The following is an 18,325-nucleotide window of genomic DNA, read 5'->3' on the forward strand; positions in this document are numbered from 1 at the left end:
ACGTACGGAAGTGAAGCTTGGACATTGTTGGAAGGACACAAGTCAAGAGTGAGAGCAGTGGAAATGAGTTATTTAAGAGGAGCCTGTGGAGTCACGTGGAGAGACAGGCTGACGAATGAGGATATAAAGGAGCGTTGTGGTGTGGATGTGGATGTGATAGGAAGCGTTATGAGGAACACACTGAGGTGGTTTGGCCATGTGGAGAGGATGGAGGGCGAAAGACTGACGAAGAGAGTGTATGTGAGTGAGGTGGAGGGGGGAAGAGGGAGGGGGAGGCCGAGGATGAGATGGAGGGATGGGGTGGAGAGGTATATGAGAGAGGGGGGTGTGAGTTGGGAGCAGGGCAGTGAAATGGCGGGGGACAGGGCGACTTGGAGGCGATTTGTTTGTGGCCACCCCAAACGGGATTGAGGCGTCTGGCAATAGATAGATAGATAGATCATCATCATCATCATCATCATCATCATCATCATCATCATCCCTATATAAAGTAATCATCTTTATCAATAGGTACAAAGGAAAGAGTTTGTTTCTTAGTAGGGATGAAACAAGGCTCCTCTGACTCAGTGTAAAATCATCTGGCGTTAGGAGTTGTAAAGATTGAGGAAGCACCCTAACACCTTTTCCTAAGCGATTTAGTTTATTACACCTTACTCTCGTGTGTTACATTAATCCTCCCAGCACTATATCAGTCAATATGGCGTCATATAGGGATCGATGGGGAGGAGGGAGGTTATATATATAGGATTTACGAGTTATTTTTATCGGTGTATATAAGGGTGAGAGACTGACGAGGAGAGTGTGTGAGTGAGGTGGAGGGGGGGAGGGGGAGGCCAAAGATGAGATAGAGGGATGGAGTGGAGAGGATTATGAGAGAGGGGATGTGTGAGCTGGAAGCAGGGGCAGTGAAATGGCGGGGGACAGAGCGACATGGAGGCGATTTGTTTGTGGCCACCCCTTACGGGATTAAGGCGTCTGGCAATAGATAGATAGATAGTATATAAGGGGTGGTGTGGTGTGGTGTGGATGTGGATGTGGTAGAAAGCGGTAAGAGATACGCTGAGGTGGTTTGGCCTTGAGGAGAGGATGGAGAAACTACCTAGGAGAGTGTGTGTGTGAGTGATGTACAGGGGGGGAGAGGGAGGGGGAGACCGAGGATTGGATGGAGGGATGGAGAGGTATATGAGAGAGAGGGGGTTTAAGTTGGGGGGGATGAAGAGAGAAAGGTTAACTAGGAGAATATGAGTGAGTTGGAGGGGGGGAGAGGGAGGGGGAGACCGAGGTTGAAATGGAGGGATGGAGTGGAGAGGTATATTAGAGAGAGGAGAGGAGGGTGTAAGCTGGGGAGGGAGGCAGCGAAATGGCAGGAACAGTGCGACAGGATGCGACTTGTTTATGGCCACCCCTTCCGGGATTAAGGCATCTGGCTGTAGATAGATACAATACAGATACGTGGGATATCATGCTGGGGTTGTTACTGAGTAGGGACATATGTAAGTCACTAGAGGTCACTTTATTATGGCTGTCCAGTATACTCATCCACCACTGTTTCAGTTTAGTTTTGTGTTTGTCTTGAATGTGGACATAAGTAGCCGTCAGTTTACATAGAGATACGTGGGTGGGGGTCTTTACTTAGTAGGGAAGTGCGGTAGATATAAAGTCATAAGCAGCCATCAGTTTTTTATACGTGGGAAGGGGTTGTTAATGAGTAGGGATGTAAATGAATTCACATATTCACGCTGCAAAGTTCCATACACCAGTGAAGCAAGAATCTCACCCCTATGTTGCCAGAACATAAGGACGTACGGTGTCTGCTTGCATCTCCTCTTCAGCCAGCCTTTGCTTTCGACTCTGTGCTCTGTTCTCTTTAACTGGGCGTAAAATTGCCATATCTACCCCTCTAATGCCGAGCTAGAACAAGAGATTAACACTAGAATGCGATGCTGGTCACGAAGAAGTGAGTGGAAAGGATGTAGGGCCTTAGTAATGATTAATTCTGCCCTTGAGCATGTGGGAGATGGACTGGAAGACGAAACTATCCCCTACGTTATGGTGAATGAACTACAAATTTGATCATCATACTCTCAGTATCATATAAGTACCGTATTAGAAATGAAATGCACTTCCGTAATGGATACAACATTGCTAGAAGTTCTTTACATTAAATATTTCTACTCCTCCTGTGATTTGAACCTTATGAAACGAACTTTACAACCCACATGCGTACGTGACAAAACGAAGACACGAGAGAAGCATCCTAAGAGTACTAGAGCATAAGGGTGCATCCCCTCTCATCTCCCCCTCACATCCAGCCATTCGTTTCGACTCGCTGGATTTGGACCATCATTTCTATCTTCTTCTATCAACATCTGGAAAATATTAATGGAATCCAAGGCACCCGTCGATATTTATTTATTAGAAACATGTCTGCATTACATTACACAACTAAATCTGTTGTAAATTTGAGTATTATAAAGTTAACCATGGATTCACAGACGAGACGCAAACGAAGCAGGTGCTTCGTATCAGCGTGTTTTGAATATTAGTGAAGATCAGTTTTTTTACGCATATTACACTACCAAAACACCTTATATTAAACACCTTTCCGGTACATTAAATAACTAAATCACATAGGAGACGTAAACGAGTCAGTTAACGAAGCACTGAACGAAGCACTGAACGAAGCACATCCTCAGAGCATCCACATGGTCAGCCAGTACTCCACCCGCTGTCCTGGAATGCATACACACACGCCTTCACTCTCCCGGGTAAACTGTATATAGAGTGACATTATTCTTGTTTGATATCTTGTGTAATGGTGATATATTTTAGCTGTAAGTAAGATTAAGTTTAAACGATTCATATCTCCTTCTCATTTGTCTCCGGTTCCTCCTCCTCCTCCTTTCCTCTTGTTTCCGTCCCCCCCTCCCGCTCCTATCCGTCTCCTCCTCTTTTCTCTCTGCTTTGTCTCCTCTTCCCTCTCTCCTTTGTCTCCTCTTCCTTCTCACTATCTCCTCCTCCTCCTCTCTATCTCCTCCTCCTCTCTTCGTTTCCTCCTTTCCTCTCCTCTCCTCTCCCTTCCTCCTCTCCCTTCCTCCTCTCCCTTCCTCTCCGGTTCCTCCTCCTCTCTCCTCCTCTCCGTTACCTCTTCCTCCTCCGTTTCCTCCTCCTCTCCGTTTCCTCCTCCTCCTCCTCTCCTCACCTCCTTTCCTCTCCTCTCTCTCCTCTCTCTCTCCTCTCCTTTCCTCTCCTCTCTCTCTCCTCTCCTCCTTTCCTCTCTCTCCTCTCCTCCTTTCCTCTCTCCTCTCCTCCTTTCTTCTCCTCTCTCTCTCCTCTCCCCTCCCCTCCCCTCCCCTCCCCTCCCCTTCCCTCCCCTCCGTTTCCCCCTCCCCTCCCCTCCCCTCCGTTTCCCCCTCCCCTCCCCTCCCCTCCGTTTCCCCCTCCCCTCCGTTTCTCCCTCCGTTTCCCCCTCCCCTCCGTTTCTCCCTCCGTTTCCCCCTCCCCTCCCCTCCCCTCCCCTCCCCTCCGTTTCCCCCTCCTCTCCCCTGTCTCCGTCTCTCCTCTTCCTCCTCCTCCTCCTCCCTCCCTCCCCTTTCTCTCCTCCTCCTCCCTCCCTCCCCTTTCTCTCCTCCTCCCTCCCCTTTCCTCCTCCTCCTCCCTCCCCTTTCCTCCTCCTCCTCCTCCCTCCCCTTTCTCTCCTCCTCCTCCCTCCCCTTTCTCTCCTCCTCCTCCCTCCCCTTTCTCTCCTCCTCCTCCTCCTCCCTCCCCTTTCACTCCTCCTCCTCCCTCCCCTTTCTCTCCTCCTCCTCCTCCCTCCCCTTTCACTCCTCCTCCTCCTCCTCCTCCTCCCTCCCCTTTCCTCCTCCTCCTCCTCCTCCCTCCCCTTTCACTCCTCCTCCTCCTCCTCCCTCCCCTTTCACTCCTCCTCCTCCTCCTCCTCCCTCCCCTTTCCTCCTCCTCCTCCCTCCCCTTTCTCTCCTCCTCCTCCTCCCTCCCCTTTCACTCCTGCTCCTCCTCCTCCCTCCCCTTTCACTCCTCCTGCTCCTCCTCCTCCCTCCCCTTTCACTCCTCCTCCTCCTCCCTCCCCTTTCACTCCTCCTCCTCCTCCCTCCCCTTTCACTCCTCCTCCTCCTCCCTCCCCTTTCACTCCTCCTCCTCCCTCCCCTTTCACTCCTCCTCCTCCTCCCTCCCCTTTCACTCCTCCTCCTCTCCTCCTCTTCCCTCCCCTTTCTCTCCTCCTCCTCCTCCTGCTCGCTCCCCTTTCTCTCCTCCTCCTCCTCCTGCTCGCTCCCCTTTCTCTCCTCCTCCTCCTCCCCTTCCCCCTCCCGCCTTTCCCCCCTCCCGCCTTTCCCCCCTCCCGCCTTTCCCCCCTCCCGCCTTTCCCCCCTCCCGCCTTTCCCCCCTCCCGCCTCCCCCCCTCCCGCCTTTCCCCCCCTCCCGCCTCCTCCCCTCTCCCGCCTCCTCCCCTCTCCCACCTCCTCCCCTCTCCCACCTCCAGCCTCCTCCCCTCTCCCACCTCCCTCCCTCCTCCACCCTACCCTCTATACCCCCCCCATTAACTTTGCCAGCGTGGTACTCCAGTTAAAAGGGTAAGGGAGGAGGTCACAAAACAATAACAGTATTTTTTTAAGGTCAGACATTTATGTACATCATCATCATCATCATTATTACCATCCACATCCTCATCCACATCATTCTCTCTGATGCCTTGCCTCCTCCTGTGAGCTATCTAACAGGGGATTATGTCTGAACCGCCTCCTGGTTAATTAGGGTAATCCTGTTTACTTCCTATTGTTCAGTTTAATTTTTATTTATTTGACATTTGATTGAATTGATGCTGGTGGCCCCAATTTAGTCATCTGGCTCCACTGCCTGGCAATACAACTAACCCTCAGCTACTTCCCTGTCCCCGCCAAGGTTATGGTGGAATGCAGAAGAAAAGCTTAAGCCAGGAGTCCACTGAGTTCATATCCATTTGAGTCTGGAGCCACAACTATGTCAGCATCTCCTTAACATCACTATAACCATTGCCTCCACCCCCCCCCCCAGGCAGCCAGTGCCACTCTGGGTGTGGTAGGTGTGTCGCATATGAAAAGTTGACATTGAGGCACAAGGGCAGTTTCAGCCTTCAGTCCAATGGGTTCACATTCAGATGGGCCTTGTGGTGACTGCTACTACCAGCCATTTCTCTCCCCACAGGCAACCCACACAGCTGTCCGTTGGGTGGCTGCGTCGCACTCGTAGGGTTGACGTTGAGGCGCCCACGTGGGAGCCCAGTATGAGGAACCCGCTGGAAGGCCTGTGTGTGTGGGCCATCCCAGCCAACACAACCGTTACAGTCACACTCTTCAGGGACTCGCGCACCAACGAGTTCGAGGATAAGGAGTGGACATTTGTTGTTGAGGATGTGAGTAGGAGAATAATCATAACCCCACAGCTGCTCTGTCTATTGCCATATACCTTAATCCCATAGGCACTGGCCCCAAATTACAGAATTGTTACTGTTGACAAGTGGGTCAGATGATGATGATGACGACGATGTTTAAATTGCTCCTGGTAACTGTAAGTCCCCGCCCTATCCCCAGGTATCCAGCACAGGTAAGCGTCGCCAGGTAGCCAATGCACAGATCAACATGAAGCAGTACGCAGGGTTTAGCACTCAACACGATGTCAAAGTCAAGTTGCGGCCGCTCAGCAAGAAGGTGGTGTCTGCAGAACTCAACCTCACACTCTCATGCCTGTTCCTGCGTGAGGGAAAGGCAACGTGAGTATGAGTAGGATACAGTATTTATAGAATATATTCAGTACAAACTCCAAACTCCCAAATGCCTGGTTCTCAAGGCTTTATGGGAAATGAGATATTTTAGAAAGTAGAATCATAATGATAACTTTGAAAAATTCATGTAAAACACAGCCTTTGTCTTCAAATAAGCATTGATTGTGTGAGAGATATCACCACCCCCCTATTATATAAAAAAAACTTTTTGGAATGTGTAGATTTTGGAAATTGGATGTTCATATTTGGGAGGTTGTACTGTACTTTGCATTTTTCACCTTAATTTGCCCCAGATTTTTGTCCTTTTGATGTGTAAGTGTGACAGAAAAAGAACAGTAGCTCTCTTATCTTTTTCCATTACACTTCAGTGAATAATGTTATATTCTAGTATTAATATAAGTTGCTACAGCTCTGCATTAGAGAGGGAAAGATGGCAACTTCAGAGTTTAAAAAAAAAATAAATAAAATATAAAATAAATACTGTAATATGACTCAGTTCACCACTGCACAATTTTTTTTTTTTTTTTCTTCTCCGTGGTTTGCAAATATACGAAAAGAGTGAAATACGTGGCTGTGGGTGTTGCTGCAAAGTCAGCACACCTAAGCAGGGAACTCAGCCACTAGCTTAAGGTCCAAGTCAAACCTGAGATTTTCACAAAATTGCAAATATATTTTTCTGATTGATTTCTGATATACTTTTTGACATTTTTTCATCGTTTCTCTCTCATTTTTATTTCTGATTTTTATTTTTATGATTTTTTTTCCATATCCAGAGATGAAGACATGCAGAGTATGGCATCACTAATGTCAATGAACACGCCCAACGACATCGCACCCCTGGAGGATTTCGATGACGAGGATGAAAATGAAGGTGGGAGTTGGTTGTGCACGTTTTTGTCTGATGGAGAGAGTTTTGTAGGACTGGTATTTAAGGCGTATAGTCATAGTCATAGGTATTAGTTGTCTGTTGAGGAAAGGCTTGTGTATGGTATAGGAGAATTGTTTATTATGGAGTTAGTTTTGTTTGTGGCCACCCCTTATGGGATTAAGGTGTCTGGCAATAGATAGATAGATAGTTTTGTTTCCATGCTGAAGGAAAAAGAGCCAGTTAGTGGAAGAACCAATTAAATGCTGTAAATTAAAAGCAGAGAATAATGGACATATGCACCACAAAACATCAAGGTAACGGCTCTGGTCAGTCTTGTCAGTCTTTAACGTGGAAGTAAAGCCTAATGGCCATCTGTTTTCCCTTGACAGTTTTTCACCATGAACTTAGAAGTATAACACTATGCTCATGCATACTGTTATACTTCTTTCACCTTAACCTGGCCCAAATTTTCATCTTTTTGTAGCTTATTGTATGATGCCAGCAATTCTGTACATCTGAATCCTTTCCGTAGCACTTCATCAATACTTGCCTCATACTCAAGTGTTAGTTTCTTGCTACAACTAAGTAATCAAGATGGAGGTATGGTAATTTAAGACCAAGTTAGAGTGAAAAGGTATATTGGTTATCCTACATGCATTTGTTTGTTTATGGATCCTACCTAATCCCCTGTTGTTAGGTGGGAATAAAGATAACGGTGATGATGATGTTTAATGAAGTATACATAGAATATTAACTCTTTTCAGCCTTCTACTATACCTAATACAGTAGAGCCACCTCACCTCTGTATTTTTAGTTTGGAATGAAGATACTGATGATGATGATGATGATGATGATGAAAATATTGTAAGGAAAATATATATACACCCTATACAGCTTGTTGACCCTACCTATGAATAATGATGGTGATGATGATGGATAAAGAAGTATACAGCATGTTACCCCCTTGTAACCTCCGTATAATTCCTCCTGTATATTTAACCACCCAGTATACATTTGCTGTGTATGGTAGCGCTTATATATATACTTGTAGGCCTTGTATAAAAGTTGATATATGTGCGGCTGATGTATTTTAATGTGTCAATGGGTTTTTGGTTTATTTTATTCCATTTTGGAGTATGGAACTGGCTTTCATTGTACCCTTTGTATTTTTGATGCAGCTGATTTCAGAATTTAAAGTCCTTCAGTGCCAATACATTTTTATTGTTAAATTCTTGCTCTCCTGTTAGTTTTCTGCAGTTATGGAGAGGAGTTTTGTAGTAGTAAGAGTAGTTGTATCCCCAGGATCATGTGAATGTGAACACAGTGGACTGCAGGCTGTAGTTGCTCCTTTCCTGCAGTTGACTATCTCCATTTTGGGGGATAGGGAAGTAACCAAGAGACAATTATATAACAAGGTACTTAAGCCCCCTGGTTATATCAGTGCCACCACACGAAGGCATTCCTTTACAACAAACCTGACTGAAATTTAAAAAAAAAGAAAAAAAAAAAGGCAAGGTAGATATTGGTGTGAATGATGTATGAAGAAATGGAACTGGTAGTTTAAATGGTAATGAGTGCTGGCAATAGATAGTTTGTGACAGTAAGTGATAGATGGATTATTGGTTCGTTGTTGGCAACATTAGATAAATAGCTTATCTAACAGTTATTGTGGCAGTGAATGGTCTTGGGCTGATGATGATGATGATGATTATGATTATTATGATTAGTGATAGATGGATTGATCGGAAGTTTAATTAGACAGTGAGGAGCAAAGTAATTGAGGGAAGTTTAATTAAGTGAATAATAGATTAGCAGTTAGTTTTGAATCACCCTTCAACTGTTTTCTCCCATTCTTACCTCCGACCTCCCCTCCTTCCTTGGAACCCCTGCACTGCCCTCCATCCCTACCCCTCCCTTCCCTGCCCCCCCTGTGCCCCCTCCATTTTGACTCTTTCCCCATTCCTTCTATCTCCCTTCACCTCTACTCCCACCCATTCTCCTCTTTACCCTTACCTCCTCCTTCACCTATGCTGCCCCTTCATTCCTCCCCTATTCCTCCTGTCTCTTCCCTCGTCTACTCCCTCCCCTCGTCTACTCCCTCCCCTCGTCTACTCCCTCCCCTCGTCTACTCCCTCCCCTCGTCTACTCCCTCCCCTCGTCTACTCCCTCCCCTTTTCCTCATCCCCACACTTTATCCCTACCTCCCTTTGCCTCTTCCCTCTCCCCTTTGCCTCTTCCCTCTCCCCTTTGCCTCTTCCCTCTCCCCTTTGCCTCTTCCCTCTCCCCTTTGCCTCTTCCCTCTCCCCTTTGCCTCTTCCCTCTCCCCTTTGCCTCTTCCCTCTCCCCTTTGCCTCTTCCCTTTGCCTCTTCCCTTTGCCTCTTCCCTCTCCCCTTTGCCTCTTCCCTCTCCCCTTTGCCTCTTCCCTCTCCCCTTTGCCTCTTCCCTCTCCCCTCTCCCCTTTGCCTCTTCCCTCTCCCCTCTGCCTCTTCCCTCTCCCCTCTGCCTCTTCCCTCTCCCCTTTGCCTCTTCCCCCTCCCCTTCTCCCTCACTCTTCTTCTGTACCCTCTTCTCCACCTGTACATCCCTCTTCCCCCCAAACGAAATCCCCCAACACACAGGCCGCAGTTTCAGTGAACCTTCGAGCCGCGTTTCAACCCTACGTCGGAAAGGGAGAGCAACTTACACCTCTCCCGGTTCCCCAGGTACTCCCCCACCCCCTCCCCTCCCCCTGCCTCACTCACCCACACCCCCGGACCGCCTCGCCTTAGTACAGTAAGACCTTCTTGAGTCAGACTTTTTATGAGCTGGAAACTCTTAAGTCGGACGTAGTTTTGACTAGATTGCACTGTATTTCTCATCATCTGTTATTTGCATAGTTTGTAGACATTCTATGAGGAAAAATAAGAATCTTCCCAAAATGGCCACCTAGGAATGGTTGAAATATTTTTTTCAATATATTTTTTTTAATAGCAAAAAGGCTCTTATTCCTCCTATGCATGGGGTGGTTAGAGATGTTGGGTTTGCAGATAATTTAGACAGGTCTAATCCCCAGTTAGTCTGGCTTAAGGAGGTCTGACTGTAATCTTGTCCTCACGGCTTCTATATACTTGCGCCGCCACACGCCTCACTAAAATGGGGTCCGTTTGAGTTGCGTTTGTTTTTTCTGGTATGGTTTTTCTGCTGCAGTGGTTTTTTATTTGTATTTGTGTTTATATTATACACCCATCCGCCTCATCCCCATTTCAGATACACATATATTATCCTCTGTCCTCTGTCTTTCCCTTTCTCCTCATCCTTCCTCTATCCTACCCCACTTCATACAATTCTCTCTTATACCTCCATATACCTCTTACCCACTCCACACCCATCATCTGTCAACCTGTTCCCATCTTCCTACATTCATTTATCCCCCTTCACACCTCACCACAGTTGATTTGTTTTCATCTGAGAGAAATTGGTCACTGGCACAGCATGAATACTCAGTTGTGGTTGTGTGGAATTCATTGAACTCGACTTGTGAAGAGGGAATGAATCTCCTAGGTTACTAGCCATATTTACCCACTGAACACACCTGGCCATCAACTGAGCTGAAAGGGGATATGGCTTTCCTCAGATGAAAGGAAATTGACCATTTTGTCCATCACTGAAATTCCCTTTTTTGATCATCTACCATACATTCCCATTTTTCTCCCTCCTTTACCCATTTTTCACTCTCCTTTCACTCAGTTTCCCTCCTTTCACCCACTTGTCCCCTTCCTTCCACCCACTTTTCCCCCTTATCTCATCCACTTTGCATCATTTTCCCATTCACTTCCCGTCTGTTCCATCTTCTGACCCACTTTCCACCCACGTACCCACACACTCCCATACACATTCACGTATATCTCTTCTTTCGCTGTTATTTTGTATGAATCGCAGTTTTGAATTTTCTTGCTGCACAAAACACAGATCAACATCATGCGAGTGTGATGTGTAGAACTGGACTATAATTTTGAAAAGCACAATCACAGTGGCTTGACAAGCAGTGAGTTTGTGATGATTTATCCAGTTCAGTTTTTATTTTTGCTGTACTATTAGAGGCTTATGTTGACGTAGGTGAACAGCATGCATCATAGATTTATTATCACATTGCCAGTGATACCATAATTCTGTAAGTTGTGTTAATTTGCATGGTGCATATTATGACAGCAAAAGTTCGGAATATTTTAGCTGATGAATTTTGTAATAGCTGTCTTCGTATATGAAGCACAACTGCTTGCTTTTACCAGTGTTTGGTTTAAGTATGGTATGTATAGTTATGCAAATCCTCATTTAGTATTTAGTGTCTTGAAGAATTTGTAGATTATGTGGAGCTGATTATAAGCCAAGAATGTGTTTGTTCTGTTGCCCAGTCCAGTGCAGTCTTAAGCAGGCATGCGATCTCGAGAACTTTGCGAGAGAGATGCTGTGTTGACTTTGTACCATATTAGAGGTTGCATAGGAGACTTTGTAGTGTCTGTCTTTTAGTGATTTTATTTTCCATATTGTACCTTAACTTCTTGTATGCATGTTATGTTGTTTGAATATCAACATTGTTTGCACCAGTAACATGCAAGAAGATATTAAGGTATAATGAGCAGATTAATTCACTGAAGAAGAACCGCTAAAATGTTTCCCATGCCACATTGATGATGACCTATGTTGCTGAGCTGTAAAAAATTAGATTTTGCATGAAGTGCTTAAAGTGTACATAAAACAAGCATTACTGCTGTACATTAGCGCAGCACATAAGGAAATGACACCAATTTTTCCATACAGTTAAGTATGCTATAATATTTAAGGATTTACACATTACACATTGTATGTTAATGTATGCTAAGTGTATTATACATGAATAGTGAATAATGAACAGGTATCTACTCATCATATATTTAGGCCCTTCAGTCTGATGACATTTACTGTATTTTGTTCTTGCTGAATTGAGATGACGATATTCTGCTCAGGAGAGGCTTTTCAAAATGGAGGGTTTAGAGATAGCTGTCCCTGACCCCTTCCTACTAAGGCCTACTCCCAAGCCAAGGTAGAGATAAGCAGCCGACACATGGTGGCACTGTGCACCCTTGATAGACCCTGTGGAGTCTTGGTAGAGCTGAGCAGCTGCATCATCCACCCAAGAGCCACACCTCCTCATATTTCCTACACCTTGCCATTGGAAGGACCCTGGTTCAACCCTGGTGAGGCGATGTCTACCTCAAGGGGGCGCTGGATCCATACATGTTGTATGTACTGTACCGGTTGGATGGCCCCACAGAAGCAGTTGCTTACCTGTGGCCAATGGGACTACTCAGCCACACAGACTGGGATTAAACAGCAGCAAAAACAGCAACACCTAAATAAAGTAAAATTGGTTGAAATCGGTTGTCTGATAATAGTGAGAATAAAATCAAATAATGAAGATGTCATTACACTGGAAAGAAAAACACTGAAATCTCCATAAGTTTTGTGCGTGTGGTATTTTTATTCTTTTATTGGCTGTGAGTAACATTTTCACCTTCATATATGTTTATCCAGTCACTGCACTTTTTTTTTTTTTTTTTAAATCATTTTCATTGGACCTCGCACCTCTTTTTCTGTGTCTTCTTTCCTCCTTTAGCGTGTCTCTTTCATTCGTCTTCATTCTAACCCTTCTTCCCTCTTCTTGTTTCTTATGTTTCTTTTTTCTCTCTCTTACTCTTCACTCCCTTCTCTGTCTCTCTCTCTCTCTCTCTCCATATCTTTCATACCTTTCTCTCCCTTTCTCGTTTCTCATGCTTTTATCTTTCTTACCCAACTCTCCTCCTTTTCTTGCATTTTCTGGCTCTCCACATCTGTCTCTCATGATCATATGTAAATTTCTGCCTTTCCATCATTAGCTCATCTCCCCCTTCTCTTCATCTTGTCACTATAATCTCTTCCTCTCTCCATCTTTCCTCCATTGCCAAGTTCCCATCTCCCTAGTTCTCTCAGCCTTTGTTTTCTGCCTCATTGTCTCTCTCTTCTCTCTTCTCATGTATTCCTCTCCCCATTCTCTTTTCATCTCCCCTTGTCTCTTCTCCTATCTTCAACTTCTGTTTCTTTCTCTCCCTCTTCACTCCTTTCCTTCCCTCCCAATTCTCTCCCCATCTTCATCCCTCCCTCCACATTCATTCTCACCCCACACACATAATTTAATACTAACATGGTGTTTTGGTTTTCTCCCTTTGTTAACTCCTGCTTGCGTTGGGGTTTGGCTGTCTACCACAACCACCGCAACAACCACAACTCATCCACTGCTGCCATTGCCTTCTCTGTCTGCTGCTTCAACTCATTATGTACGATTTAACAACTGTAAATGCCTGGGTGGATTGACAACGCTGATATGCTGCAATTGATAACCATCTGAATTGCCGTAATAAATATCCCTGTTTGTAAATGATAACCAACATTACCACCACAACTTCTATCACCATGATGATGTCAATAACACACCCACCACCCACACCACCACCACTGCCATTCACATTCACCATCACAATCACCACCTCATTCCCTGCCACCACCACCACCACAACTGTCCCTAACACTTGAATTCACACAACCACTACATAAACCCTCCCTACCACAATCACTACACAATCATATTTACTCCCACCCCTACCACAACCATCACAACCACAACAATTAAAACTGCCAACACAACAGCAGACTCGATGGTTCGCTCAGCCGAGTTCAGTCAGCTTGCGGCCCAAATCAGCTCCCTCACCTCATCCTTCTCACACGACCCATCGGACCTCAGTGAGTATTTTGTTGACGTTTTTGTACTGCCGATTTTTCCTCTACTGCCGATTTTTCCCCTTCCCATCTAGAGCATTCTTTTAATTTTTTACTGTACTTTCATATTTTTCTTTATCTTCAGACTGTTTTTTTCTTGTGCATTTTTTCTCCTACTACTATATATTTTTTAGTTTTATTTAGTACCTCCCTCTCTCTGACCTTCCTTTTCTTGTCCAGTATACCTTTTCTCCATGTTTTCTTTACGTTCTCAGCATCTGTCATCGCACAACCCACCTGGCCCTTATGAGTATCTTGTTGATGCTTTGATGTTTTTTTCCCCAGCCATCAGCTACATGTATTTCTTCATTTTGTTCATCATTATCCTCTTTGCATATGTTGTTCTTTGTCTTACTAATTTTCTTTTGGCTATTTTCCTTTTCATGCACATTCTCCTTCCTTCAACAGTATCTTTTTCTTTATATAATTTTTTTCCTTTTTCTTCCATCCTTTTCCTTATGACTTTTTTTTTTTTCTTAGCTTTCCCCCAAGTTGTATTTTTTTCTCTCTCTCCCTCAAAATTTGTATTTTCTGTATTATCTCCATATCCATCTCTGGTATATACCGTACGTATTGTACTACTCCATTGTCTCTAAATAGTTTTTTTTTTTTAATAAGTTTAATGGTACTTGTTTCACTCATTCCTATCTACTCATTCACTTTCGTCTGTTGTGGTATCATTCCTTAGTTCATCCCACTGTTGTTTATATTTTATCTTCCCTTCTACCTTCTCCACATTTTTTTTTTTTTTTTTACCTCCATTAATTAATTTTCCATCTCTCCATGACCTCCAACTAATACCATTGTTCTGTTTATATTTCTTTCCAGTCTCATCTCAACTCCACTTTTTTTTTTTTTTTTTTTTTTTTTTTTTTTTTTTAATAACCTCCATCTCTCTAGTAATACTGTACCGTTGGTTTGTTTACATTTTACCTCCACTCCTCGCCTCCTTTGCCTCTTTGTTTACCTCCGTCAGCTAATTTCCTTCTCTTCATGCCCTCGTACTAATGCCATTCTATATATAAGGGATTCCTTGATGCATAATAATACTCAGTCCTCAGTATAAGTCATGTGTTCCAAAATGTTGCAGCTTTTCGTTAACTATAATTGGTGCTTCATATAAATTGGAGGCAAATCAGTTAATAGGTAGCAGTGGAACTTTAGTCCCTCTGTAGATTTTTCTTGTTTTATTCTTGCTTATTCGTGCTGCTGTACCTTCAGATTATTATTATTATTTTTTTTTTCTGTTTAGGAGAATCTTTCAGAACAGTAGAGGTTAGGTATATCACTAACATCCTCAGTGCACAAGGGTTTTCCTAAGTTGAATATAATCACCTGGAGGCAGCAGTTTCGTTTTGTTTACGAAGGCTCCAGCATGCTTGTATGCATCAGCCTTGGTCATCTAATGGCAACTCTTTACATTGCTCAATCTCTAGCAGCCTCTCTAGTCAGCCCCCTATCCCTGAGGTCGCACTGTATGACCTCATCCTATGTCTGAAAAAGATAAAAGACATCATCATGTTGAAGAGATTAATACAGTAGTAAGATTTTTCTTCAGTTCATGATGGACTTGGTGATAAAAAAGAACATTAAAATTTTGACTTATAATGAGGAGTGATGGTAATTGTACAGACCATATATACAGTATATATATATTTTTAGGGATGTTCTGAGCACTTAATTCTTATTCCTTGCCATACCATACCAAGCTTAATGCCTGTTTTGAAATTAAGAGGTAAATATTCACCGATAACTACAATACTTTTAAGAGACTGGTAATATATTTATTTTTGGCAGTGTATAATATTTTGTGAAATCATGTACTGTACTTTTTTTTTGTAATTTAAACACACAGCATACTTAGAGCAGTCCTGTTTTTCATAATATACACTGTAGCCAAAGGAAGAGATTTTAGAATTAATTGCCTACCTTAGCTTTATGATAATACTGCAGTGTGCTAAATACTTTGTGATCTTAGTTCTAACTTCCATTTACCGTAGTTGCTTGACACTAAAAATTTTCATTGATGCAAACTATAGGTCTATGATAGCTTTGTACTCCCTGTCTGTCTATTTATTGCCAGATGCCTAATCCTATAAGGAGTGGCCACAGACAGATCACCTCCATGTTGCCCAGTCCTCTGCCATTTGACTGCCCTCCTTCCAAATCACTCTTCTCTAAGATCTCTCTGCACTCCGTCCCTCCATCTCATCCTTGGTTTCCCCTCCTCCCCTCCTTGATCTCCCTCTCTACCTCACTCATATACCTGGTCAGTCTCACTTTCTCAATCCTCTCCACATGGCAATTTAGGTAAATTTTAGGCCCACAGTTTTTATGTACTACCCTGTATTTGTGTCCTCCATCAACAGATCTTTATTTTTGTCCTGTATTTTGGAGGAGGAAGTCTAAAAATACCATAAGGTATATTGGAGAGGGGAGTGAGTTGAAGAGAGGACAGCCATATGACAGATAACAGGTTGACATGGAGGCGATTCATTTGTGCCCACCCCTTGCAGGATTAAAGCATTTGGTGAAAGACAGACACAATTATTTATCACATAAAATCAGGAATCAGCTTACAGCTAACTGAAAATACCATGAAATAAATGGGGCGGGTACATGTTAGATCTATTATGACAACATGCTACCTTAGAAAAAAAAAAAAAAAATACACACACAACCACACACAGCTTGTATATATCTTAGACTTTACTGAAATCACCAAAATGTTTAGCACACTGTTTAGCTGCATATAGTGTTGATGGGACTATTTTATATTGTCACCCTCATAAAGAAGCCAAGTCATTTTTTCTACTTTTCGGGAAATCGAAAAAAAGTCTCATTTTCTTAATTTTCAATGGCTTAGGCAGAAACTTGAGGTGCATTTTAGACCTCTTACACCCTAGATCTGGCAAAGGCAGCTATACCAATACGTGCACCATGTAATGAAGAATTGATGTAGGCAAAAATCCAGAAATTGCCGAAAAATGACAGGCAGTTTCTTTATGGGGGTGACGATATATACCTTGCTTGCTTCCACTGTGCAAGTGTTTATGTGTGTGTGTATGTTAAATCATTGGCCATCCACCTGCGTGTGTGTGTGTGTGTGTGTGTGTGTGTGTGTGTGTGTGTGTGTGTGTGTGTGTTACTGCAGTCTAATGTGTGGTGTGGAATTTAACTGTTGATCTACTGTAGCACATTGGTTTATTGCTGTACAGACTAGCTGAGTGTCTGACTGGCTTAATTGTCAGCTGAGTGATGACTTGTATATGGTATAGATCTACAGTTATGTCAGGTGGGTGACTGACTGACTGACTGACTGGCTAAATACCTTATTGATTGATTGACTGACTGGCTAATTACCTCAGTTTGATTGAGTGAGTGACTTATTACCTTAATGACTGATTGATTGTCTGACTTTTTCTACTAAGAGACGGACTGATTTACTCTCTAATTGGATCACTGGTAGATTGACTTGCTTACTGACTGTGCTGGTAATTTTCCTACTAACTGATGGTAAAATTGAGTGGTTCAGTAATTAGCAACCCACATTAGTAAGTTTGCTAATTGACTGAGTGATTCATTAAGAGACCCATATTTGTACTGAGGAAATGACTGGTGGGACTTTTTGTACTAAATTTCTATATCATGATAGTTATTGTTATGTACAGCTGATTGTGTGTGTGTGTGTGTGTGTGTGTGTGTGTGTGTGTGTGTGTGTGTGTGTGTGTGCGAGTGTGTGTGTGTGCTTTTTATTGTGTATGTTTTTGTGCACCAAATCACAAAGAAGCTGTGTACTTTTAACTGAGTGTGTGTTTGTGTGATTGTGAATGTGTTATTTGTGTGTGTGCACCTAGTCACATAGTTCTGTGTATAACTAATGCCAGTGTGTGTGTATGTGTATTGCTTATATGCCTACTAATAGTAATGCTGATATTAACAGGCATCTCTCCCCTCTCCCCATCCACTCTCACTTGCTGCTTTCCTCACCCTAACTACACCTTTGCATCCTGCCTCTCACCCTTGCCTTTCCTGCTTCCTTATGCCTAATTCCTACCCACATCTGCCTGCCCGCTTCCACTGCACTTCCCACCTACTTTCCTTTTCTTTCCTCCAATATGATTCTTGTCCTTTGCCCCTTACCTAATCTTTGTCTGCCTAAATTCTCTCCTCCTCTTCCCCTTCCTACCCATCCGCATTCTGTCTACCTCCCTGCCTGCTTCACTACCTCCTTCCATTGTGAATTGTGTTGTCCATCCACTCCTTGACTCCCCCCCCCCCACTCTCTGAACACTTTTTGCATACTCTCCCCCCCCATTTCCCAACCATTTCTTGCTTACTTCTTACGTACTCGTCCACATGCTTCCCGTCCACTCCTTGCTTATTCCCCATCCACTCCCTGACCATTTCTTACTCCCAACCATTTTTTGCCAACCTCCCATCCATTGCCAACCGTTTCTCGCTTACCTCCCGCCCATTCCCTCCCGCACTAAATGAACCCACAGTGGATTTTCCCGGCTATTTTCTGGATCTGCCCGACCACGACTTTGCCTCACTGCCGCCCCCTGCCCACTCACCGCCCCACTCCCCCTTCACGCCCACCCCCACGCCCACCCCACTGCAAGGTACATACACTTTCACAGTAAGCACAGAGAGAGAGAGAGAGAGAGAGAGAGGGAGGGGGGGTAGTGTAAGTTTTTAGGGGTTCTGCCAATCCATTTTGTTATTACTGGTGCTGATGACTAGCCTGCATGTGGTGGCGCCGTGCATCTTGGGTGAGCATCGACCCAGCAGCCAAACCTCATTATATTTCACTGTATTTTGTCATGGGAAGGACCCTGGTTGGACCCTG

The 18,325-nt window shown here is 44.0% G+C and overlaps 1 protein-coding gene across 1 annotated transcript in view; it reads left to right on the forward strand.

Annotated features, from left to right (window-relative positions):
• The window catches only part of Ehbp1 (Eps15 homology domain containing protein-binding protein 1), a 120,736-nt gene that overhangs the window by 14,672 nt on the left and 87,739 nt on the right, over positions 1-18,325 (forward strand). The window contains exons 3-8 of the mRNA XM_080279124.1: positions 5,200-5,407; positions 5,586-5,764; positions 6,550-6,647; positions 9,264-9,347; positions 13,345-13,428; positions 17,949-18,098. Of these exons, the coding sequence (XP_080135250.1) occupies positions 5,200-5,407; positions 5,586-5,764; positions 6,550-6,647; positions 9,264-9,347; positions 13,345-13,428; positions 17,949-18,098 (803 nt within the window). The remainder of the gene's footprint in view (positions 1-5,199; positions 5,408-5,585; positions 5,765-6,549; positions 6,648-9,263; positions 9,348-13,344; positions 13,429-17,948; positions 18,099-18,325) is intronic.

The sequence above is a fragment of the Coenobita brevimanus genome, chromosome 77 (genome assembly GCF_032717465.1).
Source record: "Coenobita brevimanus isolate Jiangsu-jjx chromosome 77, ASM3271746v2, whole genome shotgun sequence".
In the NCBI taxonomy this organism is placed as follows: Eukaryota; Metazoa; Arthropoda; class Malacostraca; order Decapoda; family Coenobitidae; genus Coenobita; species Coenobita brevimanus.